The 20,093-nt window shown below is 44.9% G+C and overlaps 1 protein-coding gene across 5 annotated transcripts in view; it reads right to left on the reverse strand.

Annotated features, from left to right (window-relative positions):
- Positions 1–20,093, reverse strand: part of Liprin-beta (liprin-beta 1) — a 148,843-nt gene that overhangs the window by 45,291 nt on the left and 83,459 nt on the right. For all 5 annotated transcript variants that reach the window (XM_075690852.1, XM_075690851.1, XM_075690850.1 and 2 more), the window contains 2 exons: positions 11,511–11,622; positions 8,900–9,022 (listed from right to left, as the gene is read on the reverse strand). In XM_075690852.1, the coding sequence (XP_075546967.1) occupies positions 8,900–9,022; positions 11,511–11,622 (235 nt within the window). The remainder of the gene's footprint in view (positions 1–8,899; positions 9,023–11,510; positions 11,623–20,093) is intronic.

Below are 20,093 nucleotides of genomic sequence, written 5' to 3' on the forward strand. Positions count from 1 at the left end.
GCAATAATGGTTTGGTTCATTATCTGCGAGGCATGCCCGTAGCACACAGGCATCTCCCATTTACAAAAGTGACATGCAGGTGTGAGGATAAAGGTTGTTTAATGCTCTCACACACTGGGTTGAACGTAAAGCTCCTTAAACTTCGCAAAGTAGCGACACTCTCCGCCTCTGCCTTCACTCCTCGTTTCTCTTCTTTTTCACACTCCCTCATTTCATTTCATTTCCTTAAAGACCCCGTAGTAGGGGTATTACATAAGAGGTGGGAATACAAGATGTACAAACAAGTGTTACAATGCATTTAATTCTGTAGATAAAAAGTTGTTACATCTTGAACAAATTGTGAAGAGCAGGTGATGGCAGCGATTTGATGAGGAAGGCAATTCCAGTCTTTAGATGCTCGGTAGAAAGATGAGGCTGAAAATGTATTTGTGCATGAATGTAGTTGTGCTACCTGCTGGGGATGGCCAATGCGTCGTGACCGGCGCGTTGGAGGAACAATGTATGGTGGTCGATTAAGCGTCAAATAGTAGAACCCGTGGAAGAGGGAAAGGGTGGCAATGCGGCGACGAAGGGATAGAGGCGATAAGGAAGATTCTTTTTTTAAAGATGATATGCTGACATTGTAAGAGTATGTGAAATGAATATACCTGGTGGCGCGATTTTGAACTGCCTCGAGGGCATTGGCGAGATATGCTTGATGCGGATCCCAGATGGCAGATGCGTATTCGAGTTTCGTTCTTACCAATATCTATAGGCTAACAGTTTTACATTCAATGGAGCGAGGCAAAGGTGACGTCTTAGAAATCCCAATGTTTTGTTAGCTGATGAAATAACATTAGTAACATGCGCATTCCAGGTTAGATCATTAGTCAAGGTGATACCTAGGTATTTGTAGGATTCCACTGATTGCATGGTGACGTCACCAATCCAATAAGAAAAGTGAAGAGGATGATGACGACGGGTAAATGAGACAAGTTTGTATTTATTAGAGTTGAGTGTCATCAGCCAAACATCACACCATTCTTGTACGCGGTTAAGGTCAGATTGAGTTATTTGGTCAGTGATGGTATTGACTGTGTGGTAAATAACGCAGTCATCGGCAAACATACGGATATGGCAGGACGCATGCAAGGGTAAGTCGTTAATGTAAATTAAGAAAAGGGGGCCAAGGACAGACCCCTGCGGTACGCTTGATGTGACGAGTGTAATGTTTGAAGCGTGGTTATTAAATGAGACATACTGTGAGCAGTTAGTTAAAAATTGCTCAAGCCATTTTAGGATATCAGGATGCAAATTCAAATGAGAAAGTTTTAGTAATAGGCATTGATGAGCTATTTTGTCAAACGCTTTTGCATAATCCAAAATATGGCGTCTGTTTTATGTTACGGTTAAGATTAGCATGAACGTCGTGAAGAAATAGTGCAAGCTGGGTCTCGCAAGAACAGCCCCTGCGGAACCCATGCTGTGAAGGATGAAAGAAGTCGTTAGCATCTAGAAAGTTCATAATATGAGAGTAGATTACGTGCTCCATGATCTTGCAGGGAACAGTTGTCAATGAGATGGGGCGGTAATTTAGGGGAGAATTTTTGTTGCCCGATTTGTAGACTGGAGTAACCTTCCCCATCTTCCACTCATCTCGCATGGAGCCTGTGGAAAACGACTGTGAAAATAATAAATAGAGAAACTCTGCAGAAATGCGTTTCGTGTTTTTTAGTAGTTTAGAGTTGATGTCATCGATGCTAGATAATGAAGACAACTTAATATTTTCTATCACAGATAAGAGCCAGCGTACTGTCAATGCGATGGTTGACATGTTGCATTGTATATTTGTGGTTGGTGGGGGAGGAAGTGTGTCCACTTAATTAGTGAAGACTGAAGAAAATGCGTTGTTGAACATATTAGCGCAGGTTAAATCTGTCGACGATTCACCGAGCTCGTTAGTAAGATTATTGATACGTGCTTTTTTGGGGTTTTTCACCTGCCAGAATTTTCTTGGATTAGTAAGTAAAATGTATGGCAGGTCATAGTGAAAAAAGGCTTGCTTGGCATCGACCGTGGCGCATCGACCCTCCTCTACCGTGGCGCCACCTACACTGCTTGAGCGTAGCAACGGTGCCAACATGCCCTCCTCGCCCCTCTGTAGACGCTTCTCGAGCAAAAATGGCGCTGAAGCGAGGCGCGAGGGTCCACATGATGCTATTAGGCCAATAGCGACGCGGCAGCTGCCTCGGCCAGAGTGCGCGAGGAGGAAGCGGCATTCTTCAAAGCGTGGCACTGCTTTACAAAGTTTAAGGGGCTTTAGGTTGAACATGGTTGCGTGACGTAATAGACGCTTCAGAAATTGGGCACCGGGTTGTTATGAGGTTTTTGACCGGTGAAGGTGTTTCTGAAAAAGAAGTTAGTCGCCGTATGGCTGCCGTGTATGTTGAACATTCCATTTCATTGGCCACTGTGAAGCGTTGGAGCAAACGGTTGAAAGAAGGACGTGAATGTTGCAAAGACGATCTAAGATCGAGCCAAAGCCATCATGAAATCACCCCAACAAAACGGAAGAGGTCTGGACACCGATCAAACTGGTTTAAAATAGTTATTTACGTTTCGGCTCCCCCATGGGAGCCTTGTTCAAGATTGTGAACAAGGCTCCTGTGGGGGAGCCGAAACATAAATAACCATTTTTTTTAACCATATTGGTCGGTGCCTAGACCTCTTCCTTTTAAGTATGCATCATCCCGACCAGACGGGCTTCCGTCATACTCTCGACTTCACCCCCAACAAAATTGCAAAGGTTGATGAGCTGATGAGACAAGAACGGAGGATAAGCATCGATGAACTGGCAGAGCATGTGAACATCAGTCGTGGTTTGGTTCACACCATAATTCATGAACATCTCGGTTATCGGCTCTTGTGTGCGCAATGGATGCCCAAGATTTTGAACCACCGCCAGAAGAAGGTTCTGCGCTGCCTTGACTCATCTGATCAGGTATCACAATGGGGGTGACGACTTCTTGCCTGCAATTGTGGTCAAGAACGAACAATGATGCCACTGCTACGAGCCTGAAACACGACAGCAAAGCTTACAGTGGAAACATTCGAATTCACCACCCCCAAAGAAAGCAAAGGCCGTCATTTCCGCTAGAAAGGTGTTGTTGGCTTTTTTTTCTATCATCAGGGGCCATTACTGATAGAATTCGCTAAAGCCAGAGAGACTATCAATAGTTTCCGATATTGTAAAACGCTGGATCGGCTGCGTGTCGCAATCAAGAACAAGCAACATGGAAAATTGACAAATGGGGTTATCTTGTTCCATGACCTGGCTTTGGTGTTGGGCTGCTGAGAACGAGGTCGCGGAATCGAATCCCGGCCACGGCAGCCGCATTTCGATGGGGGCAAAATGCGAAAACACTCGTGTACTTAGATTTAGGTGCACATTAAAGGACCCCAGGTGGTCGAAATTTCCGGAGGCCTCGACTACGGCGTGCCTCATAATCAGAAAGTGGTTTTGGCACGTAAAACCCCATAATTTCATTTTTAATTGTTCCCTGACAATGCTCGTCCCCACATTGCTGATGTGGTTAATACAAAAGAGCAAAGTTCAAGTGGGAAATGCTGCAACATCTGCCATACAGCTGAGACCTGTCGCCTTGCGACTTCCACATTTTGGGACAAATGAAAAAGCAGCTCAAGGGAAACAGATTCGTGTCGGACGATGACATGAAAGCGTCAGTTGCAGATTTTTTGAAGCCGCAACCCAAGGAGTTTTATGAGACGGGAATCACCCGACTCGTTAGTCAATGGGACAAATGTCTAAATGCTCATGGAGACTACTTTTAAATAAAGTACCCCGTTTGTCATATATTCGCATTGGCTCACTTTCATTTGACTCGCCGTCTTATATATTACAAAACAGCTTTATATACGTGCTCTCCCATTGGGACAATAATTTCGGTGCAATTAGTCACGATGCACGACCGGTGACAGCTGCTCCTGCAAAATACACTGGAATAAATGACAGCGTCATTGAGATTTTTCACTGGTCGTTGCATATGTTTAAAAATGTAAACAAGGTTCTTGAATGACAAAGTTTCATTAAGATATTTGTCCTCAACTTGTTAATTTCATGGCCTTTACATTTTTCATATCAGTGGAATGCACTGCTTTGCTGGTTTCGAACTGATACAGTTCTAAAGATCATGTGACATTTTCTTTACTTATTAAATAGACAAAAACATGGAAGCATTGATATCAGTTCTGGGCACAATTTTTGGCACATACGAGTATATCTTTTTATGAAAAATACACATATTACTTGTTTTGACACTGCGCAGCATTCAAGAATTCGTTCACAGCATCTTTGGCAATGGCAATGCAGTTATTATTCATGTATTTGATCCCTCAACAAATTGTTTAAGAGGAAGCTTTAGCTCGGGCCCAACTCTGACGCAGCCTATTGAAATACATGTAAAACGCAGAAACGCTTTTCTGAGATAACCCCTGGATCACTTTTAATGAAATGTGTTGCACTTTAGAGAGAAAGTTAGATTCTAGTATCTGTTGGAAGCGGAATTTTGATTTAGGGCCTGAATGTTGTTTAAAATATTCTGAAAAATTCGAAAGTGAGATAAAAATAGAAAGGCAACGTTTACAAACTAATAGCTCTGCATCAAGAACCGATAGTGCAGTTTTTCAAACGGCATCTATATAAGAGTCAAAGTGGACAAATTTGGTATGTCAAGTTGTATCTTACGTGAATTGGTTACGTGGTATACAAGGGTTCTGAAAAAGCCGTATTTCGATAATACTAAATTTTTTGAGATTCATTTGTAACATATCAATTTTGTCCGCTGTATATGTACTACTAGATGCGACTCACAGAAATGTGATATTATTTTTCATTCTTGAGTTACAGAGCTTAAAATGTGGAAGTTTCGTTTTCTGAAAATTTTCGATTTTTGCCAATTTTTAATAAAGAATGGACAACCTGAACGAGAAATTCGAAACCAGAAGTCAGTAGAATTTAAGTTTTTCTTTTAAATGCAACAAACCTCGTCAAATTTGGTGCAGTGGTTGCTGAGAAAAACGAATTCACCTTCTACATGTATTTAGATAGGAGCACCTGAGCTAAAGCTTCCTTTTAACCCTTTGAGAGTCAATGACATAAATGTACAGCACCGCGAACAAGACCAAAAATGGTCGATGCTGTATATTTACGGCGCCGTCTGTACATTTAAAAAGCGCGCCAATTTCCTAACTTTTTCTTTTCTGTCATGTGCTGCCACTATGTGGGAATACACGGAATTTTTTTCGGAACGAAACCTGGTTCGGGTTTCGTTCTGCATGCGGTTTCGGTTCTTGCGCTTGCAAAACTGATGGCTATCTCATTACTAATCGCTCAAAGGGCGACCGCTTGTTTCTCGCTCGTTTAGTGCTCACTGGGGTGCGCATGGGAAGGATGCCGCCATGCATTCATTTCCGCTGCTTCCTTCTTTTTTGACACTCGCGAAAACTAATTGCCTCTGGTTGGCGATAAGATGAAGATTAGTGGAAGCTTGTCGCATGTGCTTTTTTGACGGGCACACAACCGCACAGTTTTCTTGAGTGCGCGCACTTACGCAGTTCGAATATGCTATGGATGTACATATTAGTGTAAGAGCAGGAACATTTGAGTCTTGCGAAATATTCTCGTGTGTGCATTTTCAAGGTCATGAACTATGTTTATAGAAATGCATCAAATTTTTAATTCTTATAAGTTTATTTCTCTTTTTATTGTTGTTATTCATGAATGAAGAGTACATATATACCAATGCAAAATATTTTTTTCTCACTTTACGGTCACCCTAGAAAATCTGTGGTAACTTTCTTTTCAAAGTCCCTAAGAATTGTAATATGCAATAAAAAAAATTGACCCTGGGTGGTCGCATAGGACGAAAAAAATCTACCCTGAAAGGGTTAAGGAGGAGGCCAAGCTGCAACGTGAGCTCCCCCCGAACGAAATTTCTGGCTATGCCACTGCACCCGACATAAGCATGACAACAAATCGGATGGCCTATCATGTAGACTGTAGCAAGCATGTGATATATATAAGAGTAAAAAGTAAATTAAAAAGTAAAAAGTGACCTTGTTATACGAGTAGAAAAGTGGCTCCATGGCTTCCGGAATAGGGCTGAGCATGCTGTAGCCCGATCTCGGAGACCTTAGTGGTGCTGTGAAAACTTGCACCCTTGGCCAAAAGCAGGCACCACACTGCCGCTAGGACTAGGATTTGCAGCAGCCACAGATGCAGCAATTGACTGCAGCAGCTTTTTATTTTCAGAAGTGGCTTTAAGAGGGACAAAACGCAGATGGTTAACGAAACTTGCACTTGCTCCCGTGCAAGCCGGCCATTGTTTTGTTTTCCCAGCTTGCGACGCAGGCTATCAGCATCGCCATCACTTTTCAGGGTTGCTGGCATCAGGACTTCTATTTTTTAGGTTTGTCTGATCAAAAAACTGCTTAAAAAATTGCCACACGCTTTTGGAAGTCACCGCTGCAGGCATAAACACTTTTGAGGATGAGCTTTTCATTGCACCATAAAAAAACTGGGTCCTTAAAAATTAGTTGCCAGTCCATTTCAGGAAAAAAAAAAAGCAAAGCCACAGCAGCCTCAGTCTAAAGCCAAAAATGCAACAGTTACTCATTAGTGTATTCAATTTGCCCAATCCACCAGGCCTTATTCGAAAGGCACAACACTATGGCGCCTATACATTTCATGAGGAAGCAGGCTTTCACGCACATCAAGTTCATAGAATTCCTTACACTTGCACACAGGAGTGTGCATGGTGTACCGAACAAGAACTTGTGCCATGACAATCACCAATGTGAGCTGCACATGGTATTCCAAGCATGTGCTATACTCTAGTCAACAACAATGCGCAACTAGTGGGCTAGCGTGAGGAGGTAGCTCCACGACATGGGTGCCTAGCCACTAGTGACAACCAGACTATTGTGGGGAGTAACACAGACTGCTAAGCCCTCTCTGCTAAGCCTTCTGGAAGTTTCTCAATAGGAATACCCCCAGACCACCCCATTTTGCCTGGAGCGAGTAAATGTGTATGTGCAGTTGGAGTCACCACATCCACATCCATCCTCGGCCAATAAGAAATTTCAACTACTTCATTCTCTTTGAGCAATTACTGAGCATCGTATTTCTAGCTAGCTGACACACTTGAAATAGAGAGATTAAGAGTGCAGATACACTGTACCTATGTTCTCTTTCTTTTGTACTGAGCATGAACCTGACTGCCTGTGAAGAGCAATGGCCCCACAACTGCAGAGCAGCAAGTACCTCAGGACGTATCTTCAATTTGTCATCTCGGACTGCCTGAGGCACTGCTTTTCAGTCAATGAGCATCAGTAATGAGCTCAGATAGTTCTGGGCAGTTTCAGCTGACAAATCAAACAGAATCAAGCCCCTTCCCTTCTAAAAAGCAAGATCAAGCTCTATTGGCGGTGAGGAGTTACGGAGTCGCCATCTATCGGTAGCGCCTCGCTGGCGTAGTATGAGGGATCATGCGGCGCGCTCCTCATAGGTTTTGCTGTCAGCGCTCACTGAAAACACCACGCGTAAGCTCTCCCGGACATTTCTAAAAGTACTTTCGAAACGAGAGAAGTTTCTTACTGTCTAAACAATAATCTTGGGCAAACTGAAAGCACACAATCGTTTACAGACGCTATCTCCTTACTGAATACGTACAGTGAACGCCACTACACGCGGTCGCCGCAATGGAGTCTCCCGAACCGGTTTCTTGCATGAAAGGTAGGTAAACGCTGAGAGCAAACTACTATGTGAAATATGTTCTTATAGTGTTTGTATAACTAAATGGAGCGTAATAGAACGAAGCCTCAATGCAGCGATCGCGCAGATTCGCAGCGACCAACTGCGCGTCTGCACGCTTGTCCGCGCACTGTTTCACTTTCTCTGCACGCGCGTTTTCGCACCGTGCCATGAGCTTTAGGCCGCAGAATATGAGCATTTGACAGTATACAAGCAACCATTGTTGCGTGGGCGCTATTAGAGCTGTTCAAAAATAATTTCATTGTAGAGACTTCGACACCTGTGATGTCCCGTCGCCACGATTCAATCTTTTTTTTCTTCTAAATTCTTTGACCTTTCAATATTATTTTTCGAGTTGGGTCGCACTGTATGTTTATCGGTGTTCTCAGCGTGCAATTTCCCGCTGCTCCTTTTTTGTAATCCAGTGCATTAATTCATAACACAAACATGACCATATGCCATGCTTTTTTTAAATGTGCTTCTTACCGCTGCCTTTCCACTCCACTGAACTTGCGAGTATCTATAGCATCGACAAGTTCATAGACCAAACCGTCATGACATTAGTCAGGCAGCGGACTCGGGCGAGCGTCTCAGTGCGCGTTTTCAGAACATCGCAGACCGGGCGCCGTAGCAGAAATCTTCCTCGCGTCTGTGCTTACTGCATACCCGAGTTGTAGCCGATGACTGTTTGCCGGTTTTATGTTTCGCGAGCCAATCTTCACGCAGCTTCTTGTCCTGCGGCTACGTGTGAATAAGGCTGACACCGGCCTCCGTTACGTGCGTCCGGCCCTGCGGAACCGAGCAGTAGCCTACCATATATGTTGTGCGCTCTTCAAAGGCAGCCACTACCTATTGTAGTGCTTTGAAGCGTTGCAACGGAGACACTCGAAGCGGGAAAATTGCGCCACTAAATGAGGACCGCAGCGTACGAGGGAATTTAAAGTCGTTTTCAGCTCGCTTCGGCGCGCCCGAAGCAGCCGACGCAGCCGCTATGTCCAGGTGATCCCTCCTAGCACGTCACGCCGACGGTGGCGCCAGCTTTTCCAGTGGTGGAGCTCGAGGCCAATATAAGGGAGAAGTCACACTCACAAGCAGTGGTTGTTGTGCACGGTGACCGGAGTCCAACCCAGCCGTGGTCCAGCAGTTGCTCGCAGTCCTCCCCGCTGGAAGCTGTCCGAAACATCCATGGTGTGCGAGTTGCTGCGCCTTAACCTGTACAATGCATCAGCCAGCAACATGAGAAACTAAAAAACTAGGTCTCATTTCTTCTGATCCCCATTGCAAGGATATCAAGAAAAGATAACAATAAACGTTAGGAGACCTCACAGAGACTCCTACACAAGGGAGGGCTGACGCGACTCTCAAGCATGGGAGGACATTCCCTATCGCAGACATTGCAAACTGTTTCATTCAACGCAGACACCAGAACTATTTATATGGCAGAAAGCAGCCACGACTGCCATGTTCCCAGGTGGTCTCAGGTGGTATCGGGGCTAGTCGTCTGTACAAAAACTAGAAGGCGAGCGCCACATTTTGCGTGCGTTGCAGACCACATTTGGCACTGGCAATGTGCCAATTTAATGATGTATTGTCATTGAGCTGTATAAGGATGCAATAGGTAAGTGGCTAGCAGTTTGTTCAACAAAATTTTGCACCATTAGTTACACCGGTTACCGCCGTTACTCCGCGTACAATCGCGTAGTGGCCTGCATGTTGCTTTGTGCGCTCGAAACTCAAAACGCAATGCACTTCGACATTGGCTCTACCAGCAGGCTCTAGCTGAACCTAAGTAACAGTAAATGCAACCACCCACAGGTTAGTGTAAAAGGAAAAGAAAAGAAAAAGAAAGTCACAGAAGTACATAATAAAAATACGAAAAGAAGGGTGCCATCAGCACTCATCCTTTTGTCTGCTATGTCCCGGTCGCACCACAAGACGTTCATTTGAGAGATCACCAGCCGTTTGTGCGCAGGTGCGAGTAAGAGCGGGCATGAGAGAGAAAATCTGGGGGTTTTTGCTCCTTGAATATGTGACTCGGCCTAGGCACTACGGAGGAGGTTTCTTAGCGTACGTGTTTCTTAGTGTTGTATGCGTTTGTCCCCTAGGCATGCCGGCATAGCAGAGCGTGGTTGAGTTTGCAGTCAGACGCTGGCGGCCTGCACGGTGAGGCAGTGGGCATGGATGCCCCATTTCGCGATTGCTGTGTCTGAAGGTATGTCGGACAGACTTTCCCGTGCCTGTAGTGCTGATCCTGAGTCAGTCATGCCAGATTAAACCTTTCTTGTCTCTTACGGTGCTCTAACTAAAAAAACATCTCTGATTTTTTTGGGGGAGCAGTAGGGGCCGTAGTAGAGGCTCCTGGTGCAGCATCTTCGCTCTTGGCAGGCTTTTCGTATGCTGCTGTCTGTGGCCCCTTAGAGTGAAATAAACACACAGTACCTCAGCAACCGCGGTCTAATGCCACGGCTTGATGTCACGCTGTGAAGATTATTGGCTTTGCATCTCGCTTACGTTAGGCTAGGTTTAGGTTACCTTAAGTTAGGCTACGTTAGCATAGAAGGCATTAGGGTGGCGTGGTGTATTCTCAAAGCAGTGATGCCGTGCGCATTTTTGTCTTTGTGTCTCGGCCACATTAGGTTAGGTTAGCATAAAAGGGGCTAGGGTGGCACGGTGCATTTTCAAAGCGATTAAGCCGGGAGGATTATTGTCGTTTCGTCTCGGCCACAATTGCTTAGGTTAACGTTAGGTTAGGTAAGCGCAAGAGGTGGTAGTGTAGCGCGACATACTCTAGCGGTTGCAAGGGCATCGAGCATCACCGACGGCCTTTCAGCAACTTGCGTTCAAACGAGGTTGCTAAAGCGCTCTGACTTCTACATTTTGAATATATGTGGCCCGGCCTCTACTACAGTTCCTACTGCTCCCCACAGAAACACCTGTGATGTTATTTCCAAGGTACATTGCTGTAAGTCGCAAGAAAGCTATAATCCGGCATGACTGACTTAGCACGAGCACTGCAAGAGCGATACAGTCTGTCCGACACAGCGGTTGCCAAATGGGGCGCGAGTTCCTGCTACTTCACCTATTTCATCACGCCGGCTGCCGGCGTCCGAGCGTAAACAAACTTGACGCCACTCCACAATGCCGGCACGCCTAGGGACAAACGCATACAACACACGCTAAGAAACCTCCTCCATAGTGCCTAGGCAGAGTCATATATTCAAGGAGCAAAAGCCCCCAGATTTTCTCTCTTGTGCCCATTCTTAGTCGCGCCTGCGCACAAACGGCTGGTGATCCCTCAAATGAATGTCTCGTGCCACATCGTGGCCCACGCAAGAGGCCGCGTTTCTTCCAGAAAGCTTACCTTGATGCATAGCGTTCGCCGCCAGCATTTTCAGATAACCATTACGGTTACATAAGCTGCAGTTGCCGGGAAGCGTGAGAAGCAGCCAAGGATCTTTGAATGTTATTGCATTCCACTCTTAAAGGCGAAGCTTAAGCATCCGACAAATATTTTTCTCTTTATCTGCACACTCCCTTGCCATTATGAAAGCGAAGTGAGTTGGCTGTTCCGGGCCTCTTCGTAGCTGCCCAACTCTCCTGAGCCAAACTGCTGCTACTACTACTAGCGCCTTGAGGAATTGTGACAAGTAGCTGGGAAAGTATGAGCACTGGGGGAGGTAACAGCTGCAGGGGGACTCACCTGCCCAGGATCTTCTTGAGACCACGGCTCTTGCTGTGCTTGAGTGTGGAAGCAGCCGAGGGGGGTGAGTACAGCTGGCAACCGGGACGAGCCACCACCAGCTCGGGCTGGGCTGCACAGCAGTGCCAGCGCATACCATCAGCACAAACATCTGGACAACCAGTCCGTGTGACGCATTCTAGAGTGCTGCCAGAGTGCTTCGACTCTGTTTCACAACAATGTGGCACCGGGGTGGGGGGCATGGGAAGTGTTCTGGCACATGACACTCGGCTTGAGACAGACTGAGTGATTGATCTAGCGACAGGGCTTGTGCAGCCCAAAGCAACATAAGTGGTTATGAGAGACATTGTAGTAGGGAAGTGTAAATTAAATTTGACCATCCCAGGTTTTTTAATGTGAGCCTGCAGTATTGTACACAAGTGTTGTTGCATTAGACCTCGATTTCAATGGGGCTGCTGCAGCCTGGAAGTGAACCTGCAACCTCATGCCCAGCAGCAGAATGCCGTAGCCACTTGGACAATGCAGCGGCTAGGGCAGAGGAGTAAGCAGTATGCTGATGCTATGCAACCCATGTGATAAAGACACCTACATTCTTGAGATGGCACTTGACTGATTAATGCCAGGTGTACCTTCAATACTGTCGCACCACATTATTTTCAAGTGCGGAATTTTGTTAAACCAGCCAGAAAAAAAAAAAAAAAGCTTTGTATCCTTGTGACTTCCTTTGCTACCCTCACACTTTCCATCTTTCATGGTGTAGAGCACTGATGGCCACTGTGCTTTGAGCATGCAAAACTGTCAATATAAGCACAAGGAAGAGGGTCTTGTGTTTCTTTGATGCTTGCCCAGTGATGCCAAAACAGGGGATTACTTAGAAAGTGCTACATTCCCAATACAGTCAACGCCTATCAATTGTGTTCAAACGAGGTTCATTCGGTCACCCTGACAGGATGACCAAATGATACAGCAGGTCGAATTAATTGAGATGCTAAAAAATGTCAAACTATCATGCTCATTCATTTGGAAGTACATTGGACTCTCTTTAAACGGAACTTCAAGGAACCAAGGAAATTGGTTCAGTTTATCGCAAGTCTCATTTACTGAGAGACATTGCAGAGAGCATTGCATGAATACAAAACCAACCAACTATGAGGATGTCGTTATGTTTAAGTAATTTATGTTTATCGAGATTCCACAGTATATGCCTGATTCTGACTCGCTTTCTGTGTGCCCAAAGTAGAAAACTAACATATAGATAACATTATAGCTCCTAAACAAAGTAGAAATATGACGCACATCAAAATTTTCAGCAAGGAAAATGGGCAATATGGGTTGCAGAGTGGTGGCCGGTTTCCTAAGGTTAGATTCGCTACACTGTTTTTTTAAAGTTAGCTTCGCCGCAATACGTTTGTTATGCAGCAAAGCATATGAATACCGCGAATGCAGTTTTTGGAACAATTTTCTTGTGGAACAAAAAAAGCATGTGTTAGAATCAAGTAACACCATAATCATACATTGTGAACTACCATTATTGCTTGAAAATATTCTTAGGGCAGGCTGAAAATGGGCATTTCCAGGGAGAGATATTACATATTCAACATGTTCACTGTCCCCTGAGCTCTGCCAAGGGAGACGCTGACAGTACATGGCTAGCTATTGGGGTCACCACAGGGGTCAGGCACATGAGTGCTGGCTAGTCAAGTTCGAATCATCCGGCAAAGGCCATGCTTAAGACTGAAATAACGAAAGTTTGGAACCATAGAAATGGATGGCCGCCAGCTGGGACCTGCGCTTGGGATCTAATTAATTGAATAGTCTAATTAACTTGAGTCAAATTAACAGAAGTCTACTGTAGTTGGTTACGGTTTATGGGGCACTTAGAGTCATGCCATTTTTTTTTTTTTGTCGCGCATCACGTGGAAGCAAAGGAGAGGGCACACAAAGCAGCAGCAGCACCTAGCGAAAGTTGTCCATGCTCTAGCAACAACAATCATAAACCATTCAGCATCTCCAAAATCAAGCAATAAGAATAATAACCTTGCGCAACTTCATGCTCAATGCATCTTCCTTACCCTGCTTACATGGCATTTTGTCGGTTCGAAAACTAAACAGATACTTTCTCAGCATTCTTGTACATATAAATATGCGAATGGAAAGCTTCAAATTCCTTTACTACACACTAATCAGTTTCCTCATGTATCATAAACTTGCTCTGCAAAATTAAATAACTTTCTTTTACCTAAACCTACGACTGAGTATGGCAAGTCTACTGCGAACTTCTCATCATTATTATTTTGGAATTCCTTGCCTGTAGGTATAAGGAAGGGATCCTTTGAAATATTTAAAAAGGCTTCACGCTCCATACCTGCTAAACTCATAAACACTACTTAATATTCATAGTAAGTGCTCTTATATTTATGCATATATGCTTTATTTCTTGCTTAACTCAACATTTCCTATAACTCAATTTTCTGCATGTTTACCACTGTTTACCAAAATATTGCTGTCTGATGCTATGGTTTTATAGGAGACCTCCCTCTCAGTCTTGTGACTTTGAGACCTCCTTCTGTGTTCATATGTCACATGCAATGTATTACATGCACTTTTATATAACTACTGGGAACTTAGTGCTGCTGCAGTGGATCACTGGCTCCCATGCATTGCAGAGCAACTGTACAGGCATTACAAAACATACAGAAATTAGTGCACAAGACGACAAAGTCTCTCTGCAGGCACACTCCAACAGCATAAGAAATTCGCACGGCACTATTTATAACATCAGTACATTGCCATCGGGTAGTGTCCATGACAAAACTCTCTTATATTGCTCTGTTTTTTTTCCTCCACCTGATACTCGTAGCACATGAGGCTCTCCATATTTTCCCTTATTTTCTCTGTCTAGCAGCAATGGTGGCTAGTCCCAGCCAATGCCATACATTCACTTGAAAGGTGGTACAGTGCTTAGAATTTTAATTGTATTGCAACTTATGACCCAAGTGTTTCATCTAGGGGGAAAGAAAAGTGAGATCCTGCCAAAAGGCGCTTCTGTGGTAGGAATTTTAAAAACACCTTCAGAACATTCGTGGCAGCATCTTGAAACATCAAGGCTTGTTAAAAAGAAAACACGCACATAAGAGTGCAAAAAAACATTGACATGCACATATTCCAACACCTGAGACAGTTCTCTCCAGCAGCCATCAATTGCTATTTGGAACAGATAGTCAGGATCTTTAGTAATAGCAGTATTAGTTACTAAAGTGATATTGAGTTACACATCACTGCAAATGAGAGCACACACACTCCATACAAGGTTGCATGTATGCCTGCATCCCTCTAGCTGTACTCCAATGAAAAATCTGGAGTACCTCTGTTTGCTTATTATTATTTCTGCTACGTAATAACGAAACTCGTATCCCATTGATCGAAGTTGGAGTGCTTTTGTGTCTTCCACCAACTTTTTTGGTCGAAGCAGCTGCATGACAGACAACATACCTTGCTCTGCTGTCAAAGCATGAATTCGGCAGAAAGTTTCATAGTGTGTGGCATCACTTTGACGAGTTGAGCTGTGATCCAGCATAGAGCAATATTTTCCCTTCTGGCAGAAGTCCCATTAGCAAACTCTGGACACAATTCCAATGCCTGCTCTGGCAGTTTCTCCAAAATTCCTAGCAAAATTCACCGTTGGAGCGATCAGTCAAAGCAACACATTAGCTGTCACGGCAACATTCATGCTACATTTGTAGCAGTAAAAGGCAAATGAAACTCCTAGGTTGTGGCACTATGCATGACTGGAGCCACAAAGACCTCTTTCTAAGGAGTGCCTGTGATATGTACTGCAGCAACTGGACAAGTAAATAAAATAACTGTGCACTAAGGCACCTGCCAATGATCTTAAGCTTAAATTCTTATCATAATTTGTGAAAAATAAAAGCAAATTAAGAAAACGTATAAGGCATGCTTGGCTTCTTTCTGACCATGAGCTACCAGGTATAGAAAGCAATTTGCAAGGTGCACATAGTAACGCAGTTAATGATACTTAAGAAGCCACATCTAGTAGTGCAGTTAAATGTAAGAAAATGACACGCTATAGAAAATTCTAGTGACCCAAAAAATACGAATTCACAAAAGACAAAGTAAAGCACATAGAACAAATACCATTGACTATGCAAATATTAAATGCAAAGAAACAAATGTACAGGCTCGTCCACTCTTAGGGTGAACACGGCTCACCGTGGCCGCGCTCCGCGGGGCGCCAGTGCGTCCGGCGCGGCGGCGCATCGAAGCGAAGCGGCGCAGGCGCACACGGATCCAGGGGAGGTGCTTCGCGTCGTCTGCTACAGCGCTGGAGCGCGCCGCATCTTGCTTTGCTGTAAACTTCGCTAGACCCAGGTGACTGAGTGACCGAGGCGGTATTGCGGGAAGGCGTACTTCACTAAGTGGAGCATTTTCCAGCTGGTTCCGTCTACAGCTTGTGAACAGCCTGCTTAGTCAATATACATAAACAGAAACAAGCATCTCACCACATAAACCACTTAGCATGTTTTTTATAAGTGATGAGGCTAAAAATACAGTCATTGTTTTTCGCGTTCTTAATTAGGCTGGGGCCTAGAGGCGACGCTTGATAGTCGTGTCAGGGACGTCACCCAGCCTGAGGCTGTTCTTAATTTCTCGAACGGTGGAGGTCGGGTTTGCAGCAGCCGCCGCAACAATGGTAACTCTTTGCAGGGCTTTACGGGGAGCATCCGCAATTCTTCCGCCCTTCTTGTAAGCCTGGACGATTCTATTTACAGTTTTCAGTGGCCTTTTTGTCATCTCCGATATAACGCGTTGAGAATAGTTTTGTAGACACAGATCTACAATGCGTCGTCTTTCTTTTTCCAGTACCCGCGACATGGCTAGTTTCCAAATCGCACCGGGGAAATGAAATTATCCTGCACTTTTACAGCGTTTTTATCGCCGAAGTGCCATGGCAACCAGCAACCGAACAAAATGCAATTCATCATGCAAGTCGACGGAAATGCGTTTAATGGAACCACCTCTTGTGCCTTTCGATTTGGCGAGTCATCCCACAATCTGTAACTCCTGAGTGGCCAGTCACTCAGTTGAGTAGTCGTTGGCTGCACCGCATCATCATATTAAGCTAGGATGGGGTAGCATGACCTACGCAAAAAAAAGGTGGGGGGGGGGGCTCAGCGGTTGATCGGGCTGACGCTCATGGTCAGTTAAAAAGTAGACTGGCCTTAACACAGCAATCTGGCTTGGGCCGGGCTTAGCTTTTACAAATGGCGAGTCCGTTGGCCGACCACCGGCATGCTGTGGGCAGACGACACCATGCCGGCTTCATGACCGTCGGTTTAAATGTCGTGGCCGCCTTCGTCCAACACACGGACCGGCCACTTCCCCACGACGGCAACAGCATCGCTTGTCCGCGGCAAGGGTTCCTGCGCCGTATTCATATTTGGGTTTTACCCACTCAGCCCAGCCCACCCCCGCCTACCCCCTAAAAAAAAAAGAAATTCCTCCTAATCTCCAAATTTATCCGATGCCCACATCTATGGCGTAACTCCATGTGTCGCTTCGGGACGTATACCGCACAATTAGAAAATTATTATATGCTAGTGAGAATATGCATATGGCCCATTCTGAGGAAGTACTGAAATGAAATAGAAGCGAATAACGACTTAATTACCCGGCAAGATGTAATTTAAACTAGAAAACAGACATGTATATTATAGATTTTCCACTTTAATTACCTATTTGAAACGGACGGAAACAGCATTCGCATGCGGCGTGCATTGATTCCAAGGAGAAAAAAAAAAACAAAAACAAAAAAAAAAACGTCGGCGCCATATGTTTTACTTCACCTAATCAATGTAATCAAATAATTGACCGGCGATTCTTCAAAATGAGAATGCGACATCTCGCATCAGGTAGCCGTCAGAGGACCGGCATCGCTTCGGTGATTTTACACAAGCTGTGACAGCAAAAATTAATTTAGTTTTTTTTATAGGATGCAGAAAGATGAAAAGGGGGAGTAAAATTGCCGCCAAATCAGTTGCTATGCCGGGGAGAGCACTTTCCTACATCGCGTAAAGCGCTCCATGCTCTCCTACCAGCGACATTAACGCGTCAATAAGAGAGTGCGAAGCAGCGGATATCACTTCTTAGTTGTTGTCGAAGTAATAGTATTGCCCTCCTTAATGGTAAAATCCATGGCAAACATGATGATGCGTGATTGCACAATCGCTCTCTAACTTTCTGCGAAATTTTTAGCGGGTTTCGGTCGTTTTCTTAAGTCAATTAAGCACATTAGTTCTAGCATCAAGACATGCGCGAAACGGCGCGCTAGGCTCATCACATGATGACTCCGACCAAGAGCACGCCTAATAGGTTTCTCGGTATGCACTACACCAAGTGCTGTGAGAGGAAAATAAGAGGGCCCTAGCCTAATAAAGAGCGCGAAAAAATGACTATTTTTACCCTCATCACATATGAAAAACACGCTAAGTGACTTATGTGGTGAGAAGCTTGCTTCTGTTAATGTATATTGATTAAGCAGGCTGTTCACAAGCTGTAGACGGAACCAGCTGGAAAATGCTAAAGTTAGTAAAGTGCGCCTTCCCGCAATGCCGCCTCGGGCACTCAGTCACCTGGGTCTAGCGAAGTGTACAGCAAAGCAAGATGCGGCGCGCTCCAGCTCTGTAGCAGACGACGCGAAGCACCTCCCCTGGATCCGTGTGCGCCTGCGCCGCTTCGCTTCGATGCGCCGCCGCGCCGGACGCACTGGCGCCCCGCGGAGCGCGGCCACGGTGAGCCGTGTTCACCCTAAGAGTGGACCAGCCTGTACATATCTTTCTGGTGAAAGGTGTGACACACCATGGTTGTACTGCCACAAGAAAGCATGATGAAAGTTGCCACCAATATCTGTTTATTTCTAGTATTGTCAATTACCATAGCTTTGAAGATAGAAGTTTACGATTACAGAACCAGAACAGCAAAGTAAAAATAAAATAAGGAGAAAAGAATGCTATGCCACTGTACACTGTTCCAGAGAACACGAAGGTTGCAGGTTATATCAATCAGAACAGCAAATAGCCTTTTAATATAGATAACTACAAGAAAGCAAAAGCTTTGCATTTCAAAACCACACAGCTATTGGTCGGTGGTACTTGTCTTACTTGCACCGAATCCTTTAACTTAAGCATACACCAATTGGACCAATAACAAGCCTTGCCCAATAATGGCCAAGCAAGAGCTTTTTAATGCTCCCAGTATCAGTCTCTGACAAATTTCCGTACTTAAACGTTTATCATGCTGTCCCAAGGAATATTTGTGGTACTATCAATTCTCTGGTGCCTTTACAGAATAGAACTGCACTAAGATGAGTTAAGCTAATGAACAGTACAAACAGATTTTAACCTGTAGATCTTACATGTGTAGGAATAACGGGGTGAGAACGGCGTTGGGCCTCGGCACACCACAGTTGGCGTATGCCTACCCATCGACCACAGTCCAGTACAAGCTCGAGGAAACAACGGATGACAACCACGTGCACACTCGGAAAGCATTTATTACATTTGCAACTAACCCTTCGAACGGGCCAGCTAGCTACTATCTACATCACTGAGGGTTCCCTCGAAGAGAATAATACGCTAGGTAAAGAGGGGCTTCTGACTTATCGGCCGGGGATACGGGTGGACGCGGCGATTGCCACAGCAAAAATGTGTTCAGATAACCAGGTGCAGGAAAACGGGAGCAGTGACGGAGGCTTCTGCACTTGCCACGGTCAATGTCAGATGTATCTTACGTGAAATGCGCTTGTGATTCCCCTTAGCTGCCCACAAAAGGAAGGCTTCCCCCCATCTCTCCTCAAACCTGCTGGTGCTTGCGCCCGATGCGACATTTGCAGCAGGTGTGACCATCATGCGATACGAGGATTTCCGTATATCTCAGCACAACACACTCTAACACATTTAAGCCCATTTTTGCAAGCACAGCCACACTGGTGCAATTTTGCAGTGTTACTCTTGCAGTGCCACCCTAAGTATTGAATGGATGCATGAGGTTAGTGTGTTTGTCCTCCAAGCTAACAAAAACCATAAATAAATTACAGCAACATGTCATGACAAGTCACCACTCACAAGTCATGCCCCATAGTCCACGTACTTGTAAGCCTATAGCACTCCTTGACCTTTCAAACAAGAGAGAGGTACACGGAAAGATGGAGGCTAGAAGTGGTTGAAGGTGAACAAGAGATATCTTTGGAGCCAACCTCTTTACAAGGCAAGTTATCATGGCCTTGACAAAGATGAGGCTCCTTGGTGAAACATTCACTGCAGCCTGTTGCATCCCTTGTTCAACTGCTGCTGATCGCTCTTGGCCTTAACTGGTAATCAGCTAAATCAGAATGCTTCTATATATGTGGGTTGGAATATATGATACTATTCAGAATATGCCATACATAGGGGGAAAAGAAATAATCACTTTTTGTTTTGCAGCCTTGTGATATGCATTTAACTGGAAGTTTTCTTTGCTCACTCTGCTTTAGTCACTCGTTCTGAGTGGCCTTCATTTCGTTATCTC

Source organism: Dermacentor variabilis, chromosome 4 (assembly GCF_050947875.1).
Source record: "Dermacentor variabilis isolate Ectoservices chromosome 4, ASM5094787v1, whole genome shotgun sequence".
Classification (NCBI taxonomy): domain Eukaryota; kingdom Metazoa; phylum Arthropoda; class Arachnida; order Ixodida; family Ixodidae; genus Dermacentor; species Dermacentor variabilis.